Raw genomic sequence first — 19926 nt, 5'->3', positions numbered from 1 at the left:
TTATAAATCTCTTTTTCAGCTTCACTGAGGGTAGAAAATATATTTTGTGTTTCAAATCACTGACATTTGTTCGGGGTTGCCTGATAGACCAGTATTTATTTTCAGTTAGAGGATAACTAGATTCTGGATTCATCTAGAATTATTCTCATCCTTGTGTTGAAATCTTAAATCATTATGAAGAAAACTGTCTTCTAAAATGCTTCCTAGTAATTGTTTATACTCACTGATCATACTTTCTGTCCGTATTAATAACCACCCTGTGATATAGGAGTTATTAGTATACTTATTTTACAAATGAAACTGGGGCACAGAAAGATTAAGTAAACTGTGTAGGTTACGTAGCTGGTAAAAAAGTGGGCTAGAGAATAGGCAAATCCATAGAGATAGAAAGTAGATTAATGGTTGCTAGGACTAGGGTTTTGTGGAGTGACTGCTAATGGGTATGGAATTTCTCTTTTGGAGGATGAAAATGTTCTGGAATTAGTGGTGATGGTTGTACAACTTTGCGAATATATTAAAAACTATTGAAGTTTTTACTTTAGAGGGGTGAATTTTATGATGTGTGAATTGTATTTCAATTTCTTTTAAAAAGACAGAACTGGAATGCCAACTCAGAAATTATTTCCCCTAAACTGCTTATTCACTCACTCAGACTTTTGAGGTTGCCATAGGTTCAATATTAGAAGTAAAATCTCATCAGCCTGTAATTTAAGAGTTATATCCTATATATGGCTTATTGCAAATGCTCTTTTCTGATTTGTTTTTGAAGAATTCAGGTACTTCTATAGAAATGGAGTTGTATATTTAATTCTTTTTAGATGTATTCCAGATAAGATTGGAAAATTAAATGAAGCTCCACAAGTAAGCTCTCTAATATAGGGTAGTTCATAATGCTTGTTAAGGTCATGAGATGCCATCTTCTCTCTCTCCTAGCTAATCTGTTTTCCACCTCAGCTTTAAAGGTTTTCTCTCAGGTTTTTCCTGGTCTTCCAGCCTCATTGTGTAAGACTACTCCCACCCACAACATTCTGTACATACTTCTACTTTTTAATCACACTGCAATAGTTTTTTCTGTCTTCCCTACTTAATTTGAACAGGGACACCATTTGAATTAGATTTCATACCTAAATTGTTCTTCAGTGATTGTTACAGTAAAATAGGAATCCCAATAAGAACTTATCAATGCTTAGTCTTTAGTGAACTACAAGAGAGTATAAATAATGCTTTGCTGATGGTCTGATTTCAGACACATTGTTATAAATGTTGGAATTGGGCTAGAATGTCTGTTTCTGGAGGTGGCATTGAGGCAGCATTTTGAATGCCATTGTAGTCTTTTTAGAGATTACTTGAAAATACATGTATCAGAATGGGACATTTGAATATTACATTTTTTGTTGTTCAGTCACCCGGTCATTTCTGACTCTTTGCAACCCCATGGACCGCAGCATGCCAGGTCTCTCTGTATCCCTCACCATCTCCCAAAGTTTGCCCAAGTTCATGTCCATTGCATCGGTGATGGCATCCAGCCATCTCATCCTCTGACGACTTCTTCTGTCCTCAATCTTTCCCAGCATCAGGGACTTTTCCATTTAGTCAGGTGTTTGCATAAGATGACCAAAATACTGAGAGTTTCAGCTTCAGCATTAATCCTTCCAACGAGTATGCAGGCTTGATTTCCCTTAAGATTGACAGGTTTGGTCTTGCCGTCCAAGGGACTTTCAGAAGTCTTCTCCATCACCACAGTTCAAAGGTATCAGTTCTTCAGCACTCGGCCTTCTCTACTGTCCAGCTTTCACAATTGTATTTGGCCACTGGGAAGACCATAGCCTTGACCACACGGACCTTTATCGGCAGAGTAATGTCTCTGCTTTTCAACACACTATCTAAGTTTGTCATAGCTTTCCTGCCAAGAAACAAACGTCTTCCAATTTAATGGCTGCAGTCACCATCTGCAGTGATTTTAGAGCCCAAGAAGAGGAAATCTGTCACTACTTCCACCTTTTCCCCTCTATTTGCCATGAAGTAATGGGGCCATGTTTTTTTTCATATTTAGTTTTAAGCTGGCTGTTTCACTCTTCCTCCTTCACCCTCGACAAGAGGCTGTTTAGTTCCTCTTCACTTACTGCCGTAAGAGTGGTATCATCCACATATCTGAGGTTGTTCATGTTTCTCCCGCCTATCTTGATTCCAGCTTGTAACTCACCCAGCCTGGCATTTCTCATAATGTCCTCAGCATGTAGATTAAACAAGCAGGGCGACAGCAGTCAGCCCTGTTGTACTCCTTTTTTGATCTTGAACCAGTCAGTTGTTCCATACAGGGTTCTAACTGTTGCTTCTTGACCTGCCTACAGGTTTCTTAGGAGACAGGTAAGACGGTCTGGTATTCCCATCTCTTTAAGAGCTTTCCACAGTTTATTATGATCCACACAGTCAAAGGGTTTGATGAAGTCAGTGAAACAGAGGTAGGTGTTTTTCTGGAATTCTCTAGCTTTCTCTGTGATCCAACGAATGTTGCAATTTGATCTCTGGTTCCTCTTCCTTTTCTAAACCAAGCTTGGACATCTGGAAGTTCTTGGTTCGCATAATGCTGAAGCCTAGCATGCAAGCCTAGCATGGGAGATGAGTGCAATTGTCCCATGGTTAGAAAAAAAGTTTTTGTTTCTTCCTGGGGGTCTCTGATTGCATTTCAGTCTTAATTGCATAACAGTACCAATTTTAGTTTCTTAAAACGCTGATATTTGCTACTTGAGAAAAAATTAGTGTATTTAACTACCTTGACCTCCAGTATTTTACAGTTGTCTTATTGCCATTTAATTTTACTCTGAGAGGGCTTCTCTCCTTTAGTTGTTTATTCTCCTCTAACTTAGATTTTTACTATTAGAAATTGTTTTGCTTTTATAAGTTTTAATTATTGTAGATGTAATCTTTTTTGTTTGTGAATAATTAATACATATGTTTGCTTTACCAAAATTAGGGTAATAAAATTATACAGATTCTTCTTTTACAACTTTATTTTACCCATTTCCTCTGTCACTAAGATTTCTATAGCAGAAATTTGAATTAGATACATAGCACTGTGGACCTTAGGAAGATGTTATAATTGATATAACCGTGGATAGCCCTGTTGTAATAGCAGGCTCTTTCTAAATTTTACTCTTAAAATAGTGGTACCTATGCTATTTTAGGCATAGTCTTATACCTAAATGTTTTTGTATATGTCTGGTTATTTTCTTACTTGTTTAGATCAAACTGCATGCTGGATTGAACTACACGTTTTGTTTTTTAATTAAAATATTTGGCTGTGCTGGATCTTCATTACTGCGCTCAGGCTTTCTCTTGCTGAGGTGAGCAGAAGCTTCTTTCTACTTGTGGTGGGTGGGCTTCTCATTTCAGTGGCTTCTCTTGTTGCAGAGCATATGCTTTAAAGAGTGTGAGGGCTTCAGTAGTGGCTCAGGAGCTTAGTTGCCCTGCAACATGTGGAATCTTCCTGGAACAGGGATCAAACCCATGTCCCCTTCATTGGCAGTAGGATTCTTAACCACTGGACCACCAGGGAAGTCTGAGCTGCATATTTGATAAATACAGCAAAGTGGCTCTATAGGAAAGGTTGTCCTTATATTATTCCCAACTGTGCAAAATTTTGTTAGCTTTGCTAATACTGGAATTTGAAATAAAATACCCCAGATGCTTCTCCCATTTTAAATGAATGTACTTAGGTGACCTAACACTGTTGTTCAGTTACTCAGTCGTGTCCAACTCTTTGTGATCCCATGGACTGCAACACACCAGGCTCCTCTGTTCTCCACTATCACCTGGAGTTTGTTCAGATTCATGTCCATTGAGTCAGTGATGCTATCTAACCATCTCATCCTCTGCTGCCCCCTTCTCCTTTTGCCTTCAGTCTTTCCCAGCATCAAGGTCTTTTCCAATGAGTGGCCAGAGTATGGGAGCTTCAGCATCAGTCTTTACAATGAATATTCAGGATTGATTTCCTTTAGGATTGGCTGGTTTGATCTCTTTGCTGTCCAAGGGACTCTCAAGTGTCTTTCTCCAGCTCCACAATTCAAAAGCATCAATCCTTTGGTGCTCAGCCTTCTTTAGGGTCCAACTCTCACATCCATACATGACCACTGGAAAAACTATTATATTATATATTATTATACAGAGCTTTGTCAACAAAGTGATGTCTCTGCTTTTTAATACTGTCTAGCTTTGTCATAGCTTGCCTTCCAGGGACAGAGTGTCTTAATTTCATGGCTGCAGTCACCATTCTTAATGATTTTGGAGCCTAAGAAAAGAAAATCTGTCACTACTTCCACTTTTTCTCTATTTGCCATAAAGTGATGGAACTGGATGCCATGATCTTAGTTTTTTGACTGTTGAGTTTCAAGTCAGCTTTTTCACTCTCCTCTTTCACATTCATCAAGGGGCTTTTCAGTTTCTCTTTACTGTATGCAGTAACCTAACCCTAACCCTAAGAGTGGGATCATCTGCATATCTGAGGTTGTTGATATTTCTCCCAGAAATCTTGATTCCAGCTTGTAATTCAGCTTGACATTTTGCATGGTGTACTCTGCATATAAGTTAAATAAGCAAGGTGACAGTATATAGCCCTGTTGCACTCCTTTCCCAATTTTGAATCAGTCATTTGCCATGTCTGGTTCTAATTGTTGCTTTTTGACACGCATACAGGTTTCTCAGGAAACATCATAAGGTGATCTGGTACTCCCATCTCTTTTAAGAATTTTCCACAGTTTGTTGTGATCCACATAGTCAAAGGCTTTAGCGTACTCAGTGATGCAGAAGGAGATGTTTTTCTGGAATTCCTTTGCATTCTTTATGATCCAGTGAATGTTGGCAATTTGATCTCTGGTTCCTCTGCTTTATCTAAACCAACTTGTACATCTAGAAGTTCTTGGTTCACTACCCCATACTATTTAGGATTTATAGCCTTTGTAATGTTACTGTCAGGACCATTCGTTTATTTGTCTTTCCATAGAAGGATCCATTCTACCTAAGGAAAAGGGTTGTCATTAAGGCTGTATTTATGTGTCAGGAGAGCATAGAGGATGAAGCTGTAAAGACTTGGATAAAGACTTCATGTGAAATGATATTTGAACTAATGACAGAGCATCCTTTGATCTTTATAATAATTTAATTGTAACATGCTGATTTTCACATTGGGGCCATGATATGTTAGATTATGAAAATATTTTCAAATACTTTTTATTATGGACTTTTTCAAATGTATGTCATATAGTTCAGATAGTATAATGAACTCTGTTCAGTGCTTACTCCCTGAAAATAGCACTAACACAACCCGTTGTTAAGGTAAATCTGAGTTTATTGCTTACCACTTTAAGGAAGATAATGCTTAGTTTTAGGAGCTTTATTAATTTCTTAGGACTGCCATAGCAATTACCACAAATTAGTGGCTTTAAATTACAGAAGTTTATTATCTCACAGTTCTTGGAGGCTAGTAGTCCCACATCAAGTTGTCAGGGAGGTCATTCTCCTTCTGAAGGCTCTGTAATAGAAACCATCGTATCTGTTTCTCTTAGCTTCTGATTATTGCTAGAACCCATTCTAATCCAGCATGACCAGAATTTAACTTGATTGTATCTGTGAAGAGCCCTATTTCCAAAGAAGGTCACTTGTCAGTTTGCCAGTGAACAGGAGCTTTGGGGATACACTATTCAAACCAACACTGTAGCCTTTTGGGAAGGAGGAGAGCAAAGTTGGGATGTTTATGGTTTGGGAGATTTGATTTAAGGAGGCTGTATTAATACAGAGGCTTGATTAGAATTGGATAAAGACTGTTGCAATCATTTAAAATTTGTAGACATGACAAAGTGTGAGCATTTTGAGACAAAGTTCAAAGAATCTGTGAGAGACTTCCCTGGTGGTCTAATGGCTAAGACTCCAAACTCCCATTGCAGGGGGCCCTAGGTTCAATCTCTGGTCAGGGAACTAGATCCCATATATGCTGCAACTAAGAGTTCACATGCTGCAACTGAAGATCTTGCATGCCACAACTAAGACCTGGCTCAGACAAACAAGCAAACATTTTTTTAAAAATCTGTGAGAGTAAACAATCATTTTATGCTATCTTATGACTACATGGACAGTTTTATGTTAATTTGATGGACTTTGGGGAATTTCCTGAAGGAACAGTAGTTATTTGCAACTCTGTTTCCCTAGATAAGAATTTCCGGGTGGCGCTAGTAATAAAGAACCCACCTCCAAGTGCAGGAGACATGAAAGTTATGGGTTCAGTCCCTGGGTTGGGAAAATCCTCTGGAGTAGGGCATGGCAACTGACTCCAGTTCTTGCCTGGAAAATCCCATGGACAGAGGAACCTGGCTAGTTACAGTGCATATGGTCACAAAGAGTTGGACATGACTGAAGTGACCTGCCTGCACACATGCAGGGTAGTAAAGTCAGATTGATAACACTAGAATGGTAAGTGATGTTTATGTAGATAGTAAGCTGTGTGATTGTAATTGTTTTTGATTTTCAGTCCCCAAGTACCATCAAAGAGCTTATGTTACTAATGTTTTGCCATTTCTTGTTTTATTTCTCTCCTATGCTCCCTCTCTGCTACCCTGAAAGAGTAGCAATCAAGCTTCCCTCCCTGTGGTCCTTTCTATCTTGTCCCTCTTTCTGTCAAACCTGTAGATTTTTATTAACCATTTACTAGCAGGCAGACATAGAATTCTTCATACAGTGTATGTAAACTTGATGAAGTGTCCCTGTTTTCTGATCTTTTTGATGATTCCATCCAACTTAAATGAAAGGTTTACTCAAGTGGATATAGTATACTCAGTTCCAGGATACTGTTACTTGTACTGTTTAGTGCCAGTTAACCAGAATCCTCTGACCTGTTACAGGTCTCCTCTGATCCCCCTTTTTAGGGATCAAGCATGTACAGGCTCTGAGGCTTGTTAGATTTCTTTTTTTTTTTTTTAGATTAGACATAATATATATACAGTAAAGCATATAAGTCTTTTAAACTTTGAATTCAGGGATTTTTGTGTGTATGTTTTACCTTTGTTAATGAACTTTTTATTTTAAAATCATTTTAAATATGTAGAAATATTAAAAACAGTACCGAATTCCCATTTAACCCTCTCCTAGGAGAAGGCAGTGACATCCAACTCCAGTACTCTTGCCTGGAGAATCCCATGGACGGAGGAGCCTGGTGGGCTGCAATCCATGGGGTCGAGAAGAGTCAGACACGACTGAGCGACTTCCTTTTCACTTTCATGCATTGGAGAAGGAAATGGCAACCCACTCCAGTGTTCTTGCCTGGAGAGTCCCAGGGACGGGGGAGTCTGGTGGGCTGCTGTCTGTGGGGTCACACAGAGTCGGACACGACTGAAGTGACTTAGCAGCAGCAGCAGTTTACCTCATGTTAACATCTAAAATTACTATAGTACATTTGTCTAAGAAACTGGCATTAGTATATTACTATATATCACCAAACTCTCCAGACATTTATTTGAATGCTACTAGATTTTTTTTTCACTAATACCCTTTTTCTGTTCCAGGATGCAGTCCAGAGTGCCACATTGCATTTAGTTTTCATGTCTCCATAGATTCCCTTGGTTTGTCACAGTTTCTCATTCAGCCTTTGTTTGTTTTTCATGATCCATCTTGAGGCAAGGTATCCTTTAAAGCAGCAGTCCCCAACGTTGTTGGCACCAGGGACGAGTTTCATGGAAGATACTGTTTCCACAGACAGGAGTGGAGTGGAGTGGAGTGTTTCAGGATAATTCAAGAGCATTACATTTATTATGCAGTTTATTTCTCTTATTACTGTATCACCTCCACCTCAGATCATCAGGCATTAGATCCTAGAGGTTGGGGACCCCTGCTTTAGAGTGCCCCCAGTTTGGGTTTGTCTGTTGTTTTTCTCAGGTGTAGGGTAGACTGCAACAGAAGTAAAGACCCTTCTTAATACAATAGATCAGGATTACATGATATCCACATAAATACATGCAGTTTGTATTGGGAATCACATATATATAATTAAGTATTTTACTTTTTTAAAAAAAATTCTTTTTGTTAAAGTATAATATCTTGTAAGGTCATAAAGTGAAGTCGTTCAGTCGTATCTGACTCTTTGCAACCCTATGAACTGTAGCCTATCATGCTCCTCCGTCCATGGGATTTTCCAGGCAAGAGTACTGGAGTGGGTTGCCATTTCCTTCTCCAGAGGATCTTCCCGACCCAGGGATCGAACCGCAGTCTCCTGCATTGTAGGCAGACGCTTTACCGTCTGGGCCACCAAGGAAGTTCATAAAGTAGACAAATTTTAAATGTATGGCTTGTTGAAAATTTTGCATATTAATACATTCTTGTAACTACTCCTCAGATAAAAATATAGGTCTTTCTAGCAGTCAGACGTTTCCCTGACTCCATATTCCAGTTAGAAACTCCTGAAGTTTCTACTATTTTGACTTCTATCTCCACTGATTAATTGTGCCAGTTTTGAACTATATATAAGTGGAATCATACAACATATATATTTTTTATATCTGACCCCTTTCACCCCATGTATTGTCTGTGAAATTTGTCCATGTTGTGTATATAAGATGTTATTTTTGCTTGTGTAATATTTTGTTATTACTATGCCATAATTTATCCATTTCCGCCCCCCCCCCCCACTCCCTTCTTTTTAGTCCCAGGGTGTGTGCAGTTTTAGTTCCTAGACTAAAATTGAATCCGTATCCCCCACAGTGGAAGCACAGAGCCCTAACCACTGGACATCCAGGGAATTCTTAATCCATTCCCTTATTGATAAAGATTTAGATTACTTCTGGTTGTTGGCCATTATGAATAAAGCTGTTTTTAACATACTTGTACATGGCTTTTTTGTTGTTATTCAAATACCACAGACATTCTTTTATTACTGAATTTTAGTATATTTTCTTGAGTAAATATTCATTTGCTTTATGCCTTTAGGACTGTTTCCAGAGATTTTAAATGCTTTTTGTTTTGTTTAAATTCTTACCAGTTCCCCTGGGAAGTTGGTGTATGCAGTTCCTTACAGTGTCATTCTGAAACTGGTTTCCCTTTCACATATCTCACAATCTGGGTTTTCCTTTTCACTCTCTTAATTGTCTGTCTCTCTCTTTTTAAAATTATTTATTTATTTGTTTCTGGCTTTGCTGGGTCTTTGTTGCTCTGCACGAGCTTTCTCTAGTTGCGGTGAGTGGGGGCTACTCTTTGTTGTGGTGCTCGGGCTTCTCATTGCAGTGGTTTCTCTTCTTGCCAAGCGTGGGCTCGGTAGTTGTGGTACACAGCCTTTGTTGTTCCGTGGTGTGTGGGATCTTCCTGGACCAGGGATTGAATGTGTGTTCCCTTTATTGGCAGACAGATTCTTAACTGATGGACCACCAGGTAATTCCGAAGCTTTTTTGTATTACAGATCTGACAAGGAATTCTCTCACTTTTGTTTGTCTGTAATCTTCACTTGTCTGTGGACTTCTCTGGTGGCTCAGACGCTAATTACATCTGCCTACAATGCAGGAGACCCAGGTTCCATCCCTTGGTCGGGAAGATCTTCTGGAGAAGGAAATGGCAAACCACTCCAGTACTCTTGCCTGGAAAATCCCATGGATGGAGGAGCGTGATAGGCTACAGTTCATGGGGTCGCAAAGAATCGAATACGACTGAGCGACTTCACTTTATGACCTTACTTTATAATCTTCACTTAATCTTCATTTTTGAAAGGTAGTTTTATGAGATATAGTATTTAAGTGTTGAAAAATATATATTTTCATTAAGAAATTTAAAGATGTAATTCCATTGTCTTGTGTTCTCACTTTCTCTGTGGAGGAGTTCATAAAAATGTATGTTCACTCTCCTCCTGCCTCTTCCCCCGTCCACCTCCTATGTGTAGTACATTTTCTCTGGATGTTTTCAAGGGTTTTCTTCCTTTATACTTGGATTTTAATAGTTTGTCAAAGTATGATTTTCTTTGTATTTGTCCTGTTCATTGAATTTCTCGGATCTGTAAGTTCTTAACTTTTCACTATATTTGAAAAGTTTTCAGCTATTATTTCTACAAATATTTTCCCCTAATTTCTTCTATCTTATCCAGTGGGAACTTCTTTTATATATATGTTAAACTGTTTGATCTATATTCAGCTTCACTTCTTTCTTCTGCCATTTCTATCAGCTGTTAAATCCATACAATTACTTTTCTGATTACTTATTGTAAGTACTTGCAATTTACGTTTGATTCTTTTTTCTCATTTTTCTCTGTGGAAATTTTCCTTTTATTTATTTCTTATACATGTCTTCTTCCAAGGTCTAGAATATGTCTCTGATAGCTGCTTTAAATGCTTGTCTGCTAACTACAAAATCTGACTCATCTTGGAGTCTTTTGGTTTAGGTTTTTTTTTTTTTTTTACTTTTTATTTTGTATTGGGGTATAGCTGATTAACAATATTGTGATAGTATCAGATGAATAGCAGAAGGAATGCAGCCGTACATATACATGTATCCATTATCCCCCCAAACTCCCCTCCGTCCAGGTTGGGGTCTGTTTTTTTACTACTTTTTTTCTTGGGTATGAATTATATATTTTTATTTCTTTTTATCACTTTTTTAATTGGATACAGGACGATGAAGAATACATATATACAGACTCTAGATTTTATTGTCTCCAAAGAGTTGTTTTGTCCTAGAAGGCAGTTACTTTGGCTGGATTCAAATTCTGAACTCTTAACATCCATCTGCTGCTGGGAACCCTGAGGTCTCCCCATCAAGTCCTCATAGATCATTGAGGACATCAGCCAAGAGTTTGGACACGTTTTAAATACAAATCTCTCTATTTGCAGCTCTCTTTCTTGCAGAAGTCTACTTTCCCAATCTTTCTAAGTGTTCTTTGAGCCCTGAACTTTGTCCTGTGACTCCTCAAACCTTTTAGGAATTGGGTCTTCTGCTACCAGAAACATGCCCATTAGGTTGTGTTTCATTGTTTGTTGTTTAGTCACTAAGTCATGCCCAGCTCTTTTGTGACCCTTTGGACTGTTGCTTGCCGGGCTCCTCTCTGTACAATGGATTTCCCTGGTGAGAATACTAGAGTGCTGGAGTGAGTTGCCATTTTCTTCTCCAGGGTATTGTCCCAATCTGGGGACTGAACCTGTGTCTCCTGCGTTGGTAGGCAGGTCCTTTACCACTGAGCCACCGTGGAAGCCCTTATGTTTCCTAGTGCTTCAGGAAAAAAGTTACTGCCTGAAAAATCTCATTCTTTGAGGTTTTTTCTTTCAAGGATATACTCCCTTTCATTTTCTATTTCTTATGGTCTAAGTTCAGGTTCTTTAAAACCTGGAGGCTAGGTAGGTAGTAACAGTAGCTTTTCTGCTGTGGTGACCATGGGTTTTTTTGGGGGAGGGGGGAGGGGGCTTGTTTTAAATAGCAAAAGGAAGTAGTATATTGAGAAGAACATGACCTTTGGTTAGAAATGGAATGGCATCATGTTGTAATAGGGAACTGAATTACCTTGGGCAATTTTCTAAACTCCTGAGCATGTTACCATTTCTTGAAAGATGGAAATAAAATTTCACTTCTTGCAAATTAATGTCAAGGTTAGCACTGTCCTATAAAATACCCAGTATAAGATCTGAGGGAGAAAAAGATACAGTATTCCCTGCTTTTCACAAGCCTGCTTTATGCCACTTTACTTTTGTGTAAGACCCATGACTACTTGTTTTCACTACCCAAAAGAAATCTGAAGAGGAATTTTGCTTTTACCAAAAAGTGAAAATAGCATTCAGTGTTTTTTACGTAGAGAGGTGTTGTTGAGGCAACACGTACCCCAGGCAGCAGGAGTGGAACCTCCAAGCTCCTTCCCTGGGAACTATACTTAGCATCAAGCCGTTATAGCTTTGAACTGTGTGGATGAGCATCTGTGCTTTAACTTGATTTTATTTTGTGCATCCACTTAGCAAGATGTGTCCTAAGGTAATTGCTGCTTTGCTTTATGCCATTTTGGCTTAGGAAAGGTTTCATACGAACACTCTACTTTCAGGTAGTGGGGGAAGCTGGTTGTTTAAATTTTTTTGTCATTATTATACATAGAAGCAAACCCATTGCCTTGGATTTACAAACCATAGGGTTTGTTGTTGTTGTTGTTTTTCATATAACTGGCTTTATTGCAATACTCTATTGTGCTATATGTAATATGTAGTCCTTGTACTGAACAAAAATTATTCTCATTAGGCATCTTTAAAAATATAAAGTATATTATCACTTTGTTGTGTTTTGTAGTAGAAGTATTTATAATAAAATAACTTGTTTAATTAAAAATAATATTTATTTGGAAGAACCCTAGATATGTATTTTTTACCTTCTGGAAAATTATTATCAGTTCAGCAAAGGTGTGTCAGACTCTGATGATGTGGACTAAATAAGACAAATATGGGCCTTACATTTTATCAAGGAAAGCAAACATTAAGCAAATCATTATAAGTTTACATACCATTTTACAGAAGGTTTTGGGGTGAACAAGAACAATTTATTTACAAAGATCCTATATTGAAGAATCATATTTAAAATGCTTAGTAATGAAATTTTAATCTTTTGAATAAAAACTGTTTTTACTAGGTACTTTGTATTTCTTCACTGTATATTTTGTATGTTCCTTGGCTTTTCTCTACCTTTCTTTCCCCCATCACTATTTTGCCTTTTATCTCTTCAGATTTTTAGATTTACTTTTTATAGATTCTGATCGGTGTTAAATAATATTAATAGTAGTATCTGTATTGTTCCTGACTTTACTATGAATGGTGGGTTTTGCCTTTAAGTACATATATATTTTTATATATAAAAGCATTTTAGAAATATACTAAAGTTTTAACATTAGTTATATATAGGTGGTAGGATATACGTAATTTTCACTTTGTTCTTGGTCTTTTCTGTATTGCCTGCTTTGTAGCATGCATTTTGCTCTTTTTATAAAGAAGGAGGGACATTTTTCAAAACAAAATAAAAACTATACTATCTACTATTGGTGATGGACAGGGAGGCCTGGCGTGCTGCAGTCCGTGGGGTTGCAAAGAATCGGACACAACTGAGTGACCGAAGTGAACTGATGTGTTAATGAAGAAGTGCATCGGTCTACTCATTGCTCCGGATAGAGACTTCCTCTCAAATATTAATTTGCTTTTGACTATGATCTAGGGAAAGTAGCTTTAGCTCTTCTACCTGCTACTTTAGATTCTTTGAAATAAGACGTTTGGGAGTAGGTGATTTTATGAGATTCTTATCTCTTTGGCTCAGTTTTTTCCTCATGTTTTCATATGAAACATGGCTGGAGGATGCAATAAAGAGGCCCAAATCAGGTCTCTTAAAGATCAGAAGTTGAAATCAAAAGTTACTTAAATCCATACAAAAATATGAATGACCAGGTATTGTTTCTTTTTCCCAAAGTATTTACATTTTGGGGAGCATTTGAAATATTTTATTTGCCCAGTTGTTTTCTAATTGATAAAATTTATTGTATTCATTTAGTATTTATTGAGTCTTGGCCAAGCTACTGGAGAAATAGGAGAATTAGATATGGTTCTTGCCCTTGAACAGTGTGCCTGTGGATAAGGATATTGGCAGTATACCACTATTTTTTCCTAGTGGCACTTCCTTGTGGATTAACCTAAAAATACCAATACAAGGTAGTGTTATGAATCTTTGGGACTGCCCTGTCAAAGAAGTATACAGCTCTAATCCTGAGATGAATTTCAAAACAATTTTCCAGGTCACTTCATTAAGCAGTCTAGTTTTTACAGCCCTCATATCCCTCCTGGAACTCTTCATCTTTAGTCTTCATACTTCCAGAGATTAAGGTTTGATTCACTGAATGAAGTGGATCTGACCTTTGTTTTCCCCAGGTTACTGTCCAGGAAGTTACTATAATTTCTTCCTAGTATAATCCTAGTTCTTTTTGTTAGGATCCAAGTAAATATTTGCTTGCCTTTTGTGAATTAGAGATGTCAACATAATTGTTTTCCTTCATGTTTTCTCTTTATTTTCCTCAACTCTTAACTAAAGGAATATGCTTTATTTGTGCTCTCAATTTGAGATATTATCTGTTACTAAAGACATTTCAACAAACTCAGGGCTATATGTTTTTAAATTATCATTAGTAGAACCATTTCAGATATTTCTCAATGAATTGAATTGCAGTTCTCTGTAGAAAAATTACTTGAGAACCCAATTTAATGTGCTAACTGAATGAATCTTTTTTTTTTTCTTTTCATTTCAGTTGGAAAGACATCACTGATTACCAGATTCATGTATGACAGTTTCGACAATACCTATCAGGTATTTTGTTTTCTCCAACCTACTAGTTGTTTTTATTTTGTTTGCAAGTAATGTTCAAGGTACTTTTAAAAATTCACTTTTTTACATTGTCCTGGATATAAAAGCACTTTGTGTAACCTGTAAAATGCTGTATAAATACAAAGTATAACTGATTATGCTTATAGTCCTCAACTTTTTCATTTAATTTCTTTAGCTTCTCTTGTAGAATCTATTGAAAAGTTATTGGTAATACCATCTAGAATAGAAGTAGAGTGATTATATCGATAGATATTCTTTTGGAGATATTTCTTCCAAGTCTAGGGTTCTGTGACATTTTGGTCTATACTTGAAGTCAAGAATAAGTACTGTAATTAGAAATCATTAATAGAAGGAGATTTGGGAATGGGTCAAAGACAGTCACAAGGGAAATTAGGAAGTATTTTGATAAATGAAAAAGAAAACACAACATTCCAAAACTAATGGGATACAGCTTAAAGCAGTTCTGTAAGGAAAACAAGAGGTATATTAACTCAGTAATTTAATCTTCTACCCTAAGAAACTAGAAAAAGAAAAGTAAACTTAAGCAGAAGTAAGAAACTGCTTTAAAATATAGGCTTTATTATTATTATTCAGGTATGATGAAGCTAACAGATCAGGAGATGATTGCTACTGAAAAGGCTGTTATACTCACAGATTCCAAGAGGGAGGGACACTCCAGGCCATAGTAGGAGGGCAGATGAAAGAAGTACTGATATTGATCAGGAGATGGGGTAGGGGACAGGAAATGTAGGTACTAGGGTGCTAGCCTTTATTGTGATTTTTTTTTTAATTGTGATTTTTGTGAGGAGGATGGGTAAGACCAGCCTAGTTTTAATAATTTCAGTGCTCCTTGGGCTGTAGGGGCTGTTCTTGGTTTTCTGGTACTTGGCCTTGGGGTGATTAGGGCAGGGGCATAGTGGCTCTGAGTGTGATTGAGGAGATGGTTGGGGTATGGGTCTGGATTTGTTGGTTTTCATATGAAAGTCCCTCTCATGGGCAAGTTTACATCTCTAGGAAATGGCAGACTCTGGGAGGGCCAGTCCCTCTAGTGTTAGGAAGCTCCCAGATATCAGGACAACAAAAATACAGAAAATAAAGACATGCTTAATTCAGAAGCTAATAAAGGTTAGAACAAAAATATATGGACGAGAGAACAGAAAAACAAGAAATTCAATGAAACCAAAAGTGGTTCTTAGGAAAGATCCACAAAATTGACAAGACTTTAGCTAACTAATAAAGAGAGAGAGAGAGACTCAAATTATTACAGTCAGGAGTGTAGGAGAAAATCTTATAACCAACTATATGGAAATAGAGATTACTATGAGAGAATATTATAAGAGAATAGTGTAAAATGGTTGTATGCCAACATATGAGATAAACTAGATGAAATGGACAAAGTCAAAGAAAGATACACTACCAAAACTAACACAAGAAGAAATAGAAAATTTGAACATACCTGTGAATAAGTAGATAAAATTAGCAATCAAAAAACTTGTCACAGGACTTCACTTGTGGTCCAGTAGTTAAGAATTTGCCTGCCAATGCAGGGGACACGGATTTGATCCCTGCTCCAGGGAGATTCCACATGCCACAGGGCAGTTAAGCCTGTGCGCCACAACTACTAATCCTGTGCTCTAGAGTCTGTGCTCCACAGCAAGAGAAACCACTGCAATGAGAAGCCCGTGCACTGCAACTGGAGAAAGCCCCATGTGCAGCAACAAAGACCCAGGACGGCCATAAATAATTTTTTTCTTTTTTAAACTCGCAAAGAAAATTGTAGGACTAGATGCCTTCACTGATCACTTCAGTGAAATACATGAAGAACAACACTAATACTTCATAAATTTCCAAAAATAGAAGAGGAAGAAACATTTTCCAACTTATCCTATGAGGATACCCAAACCAGGCAAAGACATCAAAAATAAAACTACAGGGTATATCTTTTATGAATATAAACACAACAGACCTTAGCAAAATACTACCAAACTGAATTTGCTGACTTGTAAAAAGGATCTATGCCATTTACCGGGTGGGATTGGTAGATTAGTACTGAGGTTGCAAGGTTGATTTAACATACAAAAAGTAATGAAATATGCTATATGAAAAGTCTAAAGGACACAATCAGGGAAATCCTCTGGTGGTTCAGTGGTTAGGACTCTGCACACTCACTCCTGAGGGCCCAGGTTTGATCTCTGATTGAGGAACTAACACGCCACAAACCGTGCGTTGTTGCCAAAAAAAAAAAAGAAGGACACAAATCACATGATCATTTCAGTGGACACAGAAAAAGCGTTTGACACAACCCAGTAGCCTTTGATGATGATGATAGCTTATGGTGAACTATGTCGGATTTGTGATCTCTGAAGAAGAAGATTTAGCTTCGGAACCAGAGACCAGGCTTGATCGCTCAAGAGCTTTTGAGAAAAGCTTCTGACACAGACATCAGAAGGAGGACGGAGAGTGCCCCCTGCTAGTCTTTAGCAAGGTGTTTTATGTCTATTAGAAAGCTATTAATCAGGTAAGAGAGACACCTCAAGGCTGATGGAGTTTCACCAGGCCCCTCTCCCACAAAATGCATTTTTGAGATAGGATGGCTTGAGGTGTGTCATCCCCCAGCCATAAAACAATTGATATGACTCCTGGTTTGTTGAGCTATTATCAGTCCAAGGTTTGAGAAAAGAAAAAATGTTAATCTTAGGTGGAACCATTTTGAAGAAAGGCAAATTCCAAAGCAAATACATCGTTTCATTAACATAGCTTAAGAAAAACATTTCCATAGAGAAACCTGCTTTTAATTTTGTATGGAGAAAGAAAAAAAATCTGACACTTGTAGTTTGTTTCCTCCTGCCGCTTAAGGGAGAGATAAAGAATGTCTGACACTTGCAGCCTATTTCCTCCGCTTGGAGACCCCTGGCCTTCCTGCCTGTTACCTTCTCAGTAATAAATACTCAGCAAGCTACAAATACAAGGGAAGTGTCCAAACATGATAAAGAACATCTCTATGAAAAACACGCAGCTAATATCAGACTTAATGTTTGAAGGCTGAATGTATTCTCTAAGATCAGGAACAAGACAAGGATGTCTGCCCTCAGTTGCATATATATCTGGTTATATATATATATAACTGTACAAAAAAGATCTTCATGACCCAGATAATCACGATGGTGTGATCACTGACCTAGAGCCAGACATCCTGGAATGTGAAGTCAAGTGGGCCTTAGAAAGCATCACTACAGACAAAGCTAGTGGAGGTGATGGAATTCCAGTTGAGCTATTCCAGATCCTGAAAGATGATGCTGTGAAAGTGCTGCACTCAATATGCCAGCAAATTTGGAAAACTCAGCAGTGGCCACAGGACTGGAAAAGGTCAGTTTTCATTCCAATCCCAAAGAAAGGCAATGCCAAAGAATGCTCAAACTACCGCACAATTGCACTCATCTCACATGCTAGTAAAGAAATGCTCAAAATTCTCCAAGCCAGGCTTCAGCAATATGTGAACCGTCAACTTCCTGATGTTCTAGCTGGTTTTAGAAAAGGCAGAGGAACCAGAGATCAAATTGCCAACATCCGCTGGATCATGGAAAAAGCAAGAGAGTTCCAGAAAAACATCTATTTCTGCTTTATTGACTATGCCAAAGCCTTTGACTGTGTGGATCACAAGAAACTGTGGAAAATTCTGAAAGAGATGGGAATACCAGACCACCTCATCTGCCTCTTGAGAAATTTGTATGCAGGTCAGGAAGCAACAGTTAGAACTGGACATGGAACAACAGACTGGTTCCAAATAGGAAAAGGAGTTCGTCAAGGCTGTATATTGTCACCCTGCTTATTTAACTTATATGCAGAGTACGTCATGAGAAACGCTAGACTGGAAGAAGCACAAGCTGGAATCAAGATTGCCGGGAGAAATATCAATAACCTCAGATATGCAGATGACACCACCCTTATAGCAGAAAGTGAAGAGGAACTCAAAAGCCTCTTGATGAAAGTGAAAGTGGAGAGTGAAAACGTTGGCTTAAAGCTCAACATTCAGAAAATGAAGATCATGGCATCCGGTCCCACCACTTCATGGGAAATAGATGGGGAAACAGTGTCAGGCTTTATTTTTCTGGGCTCCAAAATCACTACAGATGGTGACTGCAGCCATGAAATTAAAAGACGCTTATTCCTTGGAAGGAAAGTTATGACCAACCAAGATAGCATATTCAAAAGCAGAGACATTCCTTTGCCAACAAAGGTTTGTCTAGTCAAGGCTATGGTTTTTCCTGTGGTCATGTATGGATGTGAGAGTTGGACTGTGAAGAAGGCTGAGCGCCGAAGAATTGATGCTTTTGAACTGTGATGTTGGAGAAGACTCTTGAGAGTCCCTTGGACTGCAAGGAGATCCAACCAGTGCATTCTGAAGGAGATCAGCCCTGGGATTTCTTTGGAAGGAAAGATGCTAAAGCTGAAACTCCAATACTTTGGCCACCTCATGCGAAGAGTTGACTCATTGGAAAAGACTCTGATGCTGGGAGGGATTTGGGGGCAGGAGGAGAAGGGGACGACAGAGGATGAGATGGCTGGATGGCATCACCGACTCGATGGATGTGAGTCTGAGTGAACTCCGGGAGTTGGTGATGGACAGGGAGGCCTGGCGTGCTGCGATTCATGGGGTGGCCAAGAGTCGGACACGACTGAGCGACTGATCTGATCTGATATATATATGTAACCCTACTGCTAAGTCACTTCAGTTGTGTCCGACTCTGTTCGACCCCATAGACGGCAGCCCACCAGGCTCCCCCGTCCATGGGATTCTCCAGGCAAGAACACTGGAGTGGATTGCCATTTCCTTCTCCAATGCATGAAAGTGAAAAGTGAAAGTGAAGTCGCTCAGCCATGTCCAACCCTCAGCGACCCCATGGACTGCAGCCTTCCAAGCTCCTCCATCCGTGGGATTCTCCAGGCAAGAGTACTGGAGTGGGGTGCCATTGCCTTCTCCGATATATATAACCCTAACCCTGTATATATAACCATATATATGTATATAAATATAACCATATATATATATGTGTGTGTGTGTGTGTATGTCTAAGTTATATATATATGTATCTTTTAAATAGCTTAATTGTAAAACAAAAACCAAAGAATAAGTTAAAAAGAATAAATCAGTAATGTTCAAACCAGGTACTTTTACTTTCTGAAGTATTTCATTATACCCACTAGGGTATATAGGGTATATACAACTATGTCTGAAATTAAAGAGATCTTTAGGTGTCTAAAGTGCTGTTGCTACTTATTCATTAAGATTATTGCTCTTATTCATGCAGACATTTTTTAAGGGAGGTAATGTTGATGGGGTGAGGTTACATTTAACAGATAAGCAAAGATTTTGATTCTTTCTAAAAAGTTGTTGAAGCCAAAATACCACTGTACTTTGGCATTAATAGGAGACACTGATTAACCATGTAAGCTACAAGTTTTTATAAGAGTTAGGCACAGTCCTAGATATTATCTTACTTTAACAGGGGAATTAGGATAATGTAGTACCCCACATCCTTAACTAGGGAAATTATCTTGACAGTGTATTAAGTATTA

At 38.2% G+C, this 19926-nt stretch overlaps 1 protein-coding gene across 6 annotated transcripts in view; it reads left to right on the top strand.

The window, feature by feature from the left end:
• RAB6A (RAB6A, member RAS oncogene family) overlaps window positions 1–19926 on the top strand; it is an 89683-nt gene that overhangs the window by 28580 nt on the left and 41177 nt on the right. For 4 of the 6 annotated variants that reach the window (XM_086340735.1, XM_086340737.1, XM_086340732.1 and 1 more), the window contains exon 2: window positions 14273–14331. In XM_086340735.1, the coding sequence (XP_086196861.1) occupies window positions 14302–14331 (30 nt within the window). In that variant the 5' untranslated portion in view covers window positions 14273–14301. Of the gene's footprint in view, window positions 1–1488; window positions 3345–14272; window positions 14332–19926 lie in introns of those variants that run through there. The other 2 variants (XM_086340736.1, XM_086340738.1) reach the window with 2 other exon arrangements.

Source organism: Bos grunniens, chromosome 15 (assembly GCF_055505025.1).
Source record: "Bos grunniens cultivar Pamir isolate PY7600 chromosome 15, Bosgru_T2T1.0, whole genome shotgun sequence".
In the NCBI taxonomy this organism is placed as follows: Eukaryota; Metazoa; Chordata; class Mammalia; order Artiodactyla; family Bovidae; genus Bos; species Bos grunniens.
The sequence above is the reverse complement of the archived record's forward strand: the minus strand, read 5'-3'. Positions and strand labels throughout refer to the sequence as shown.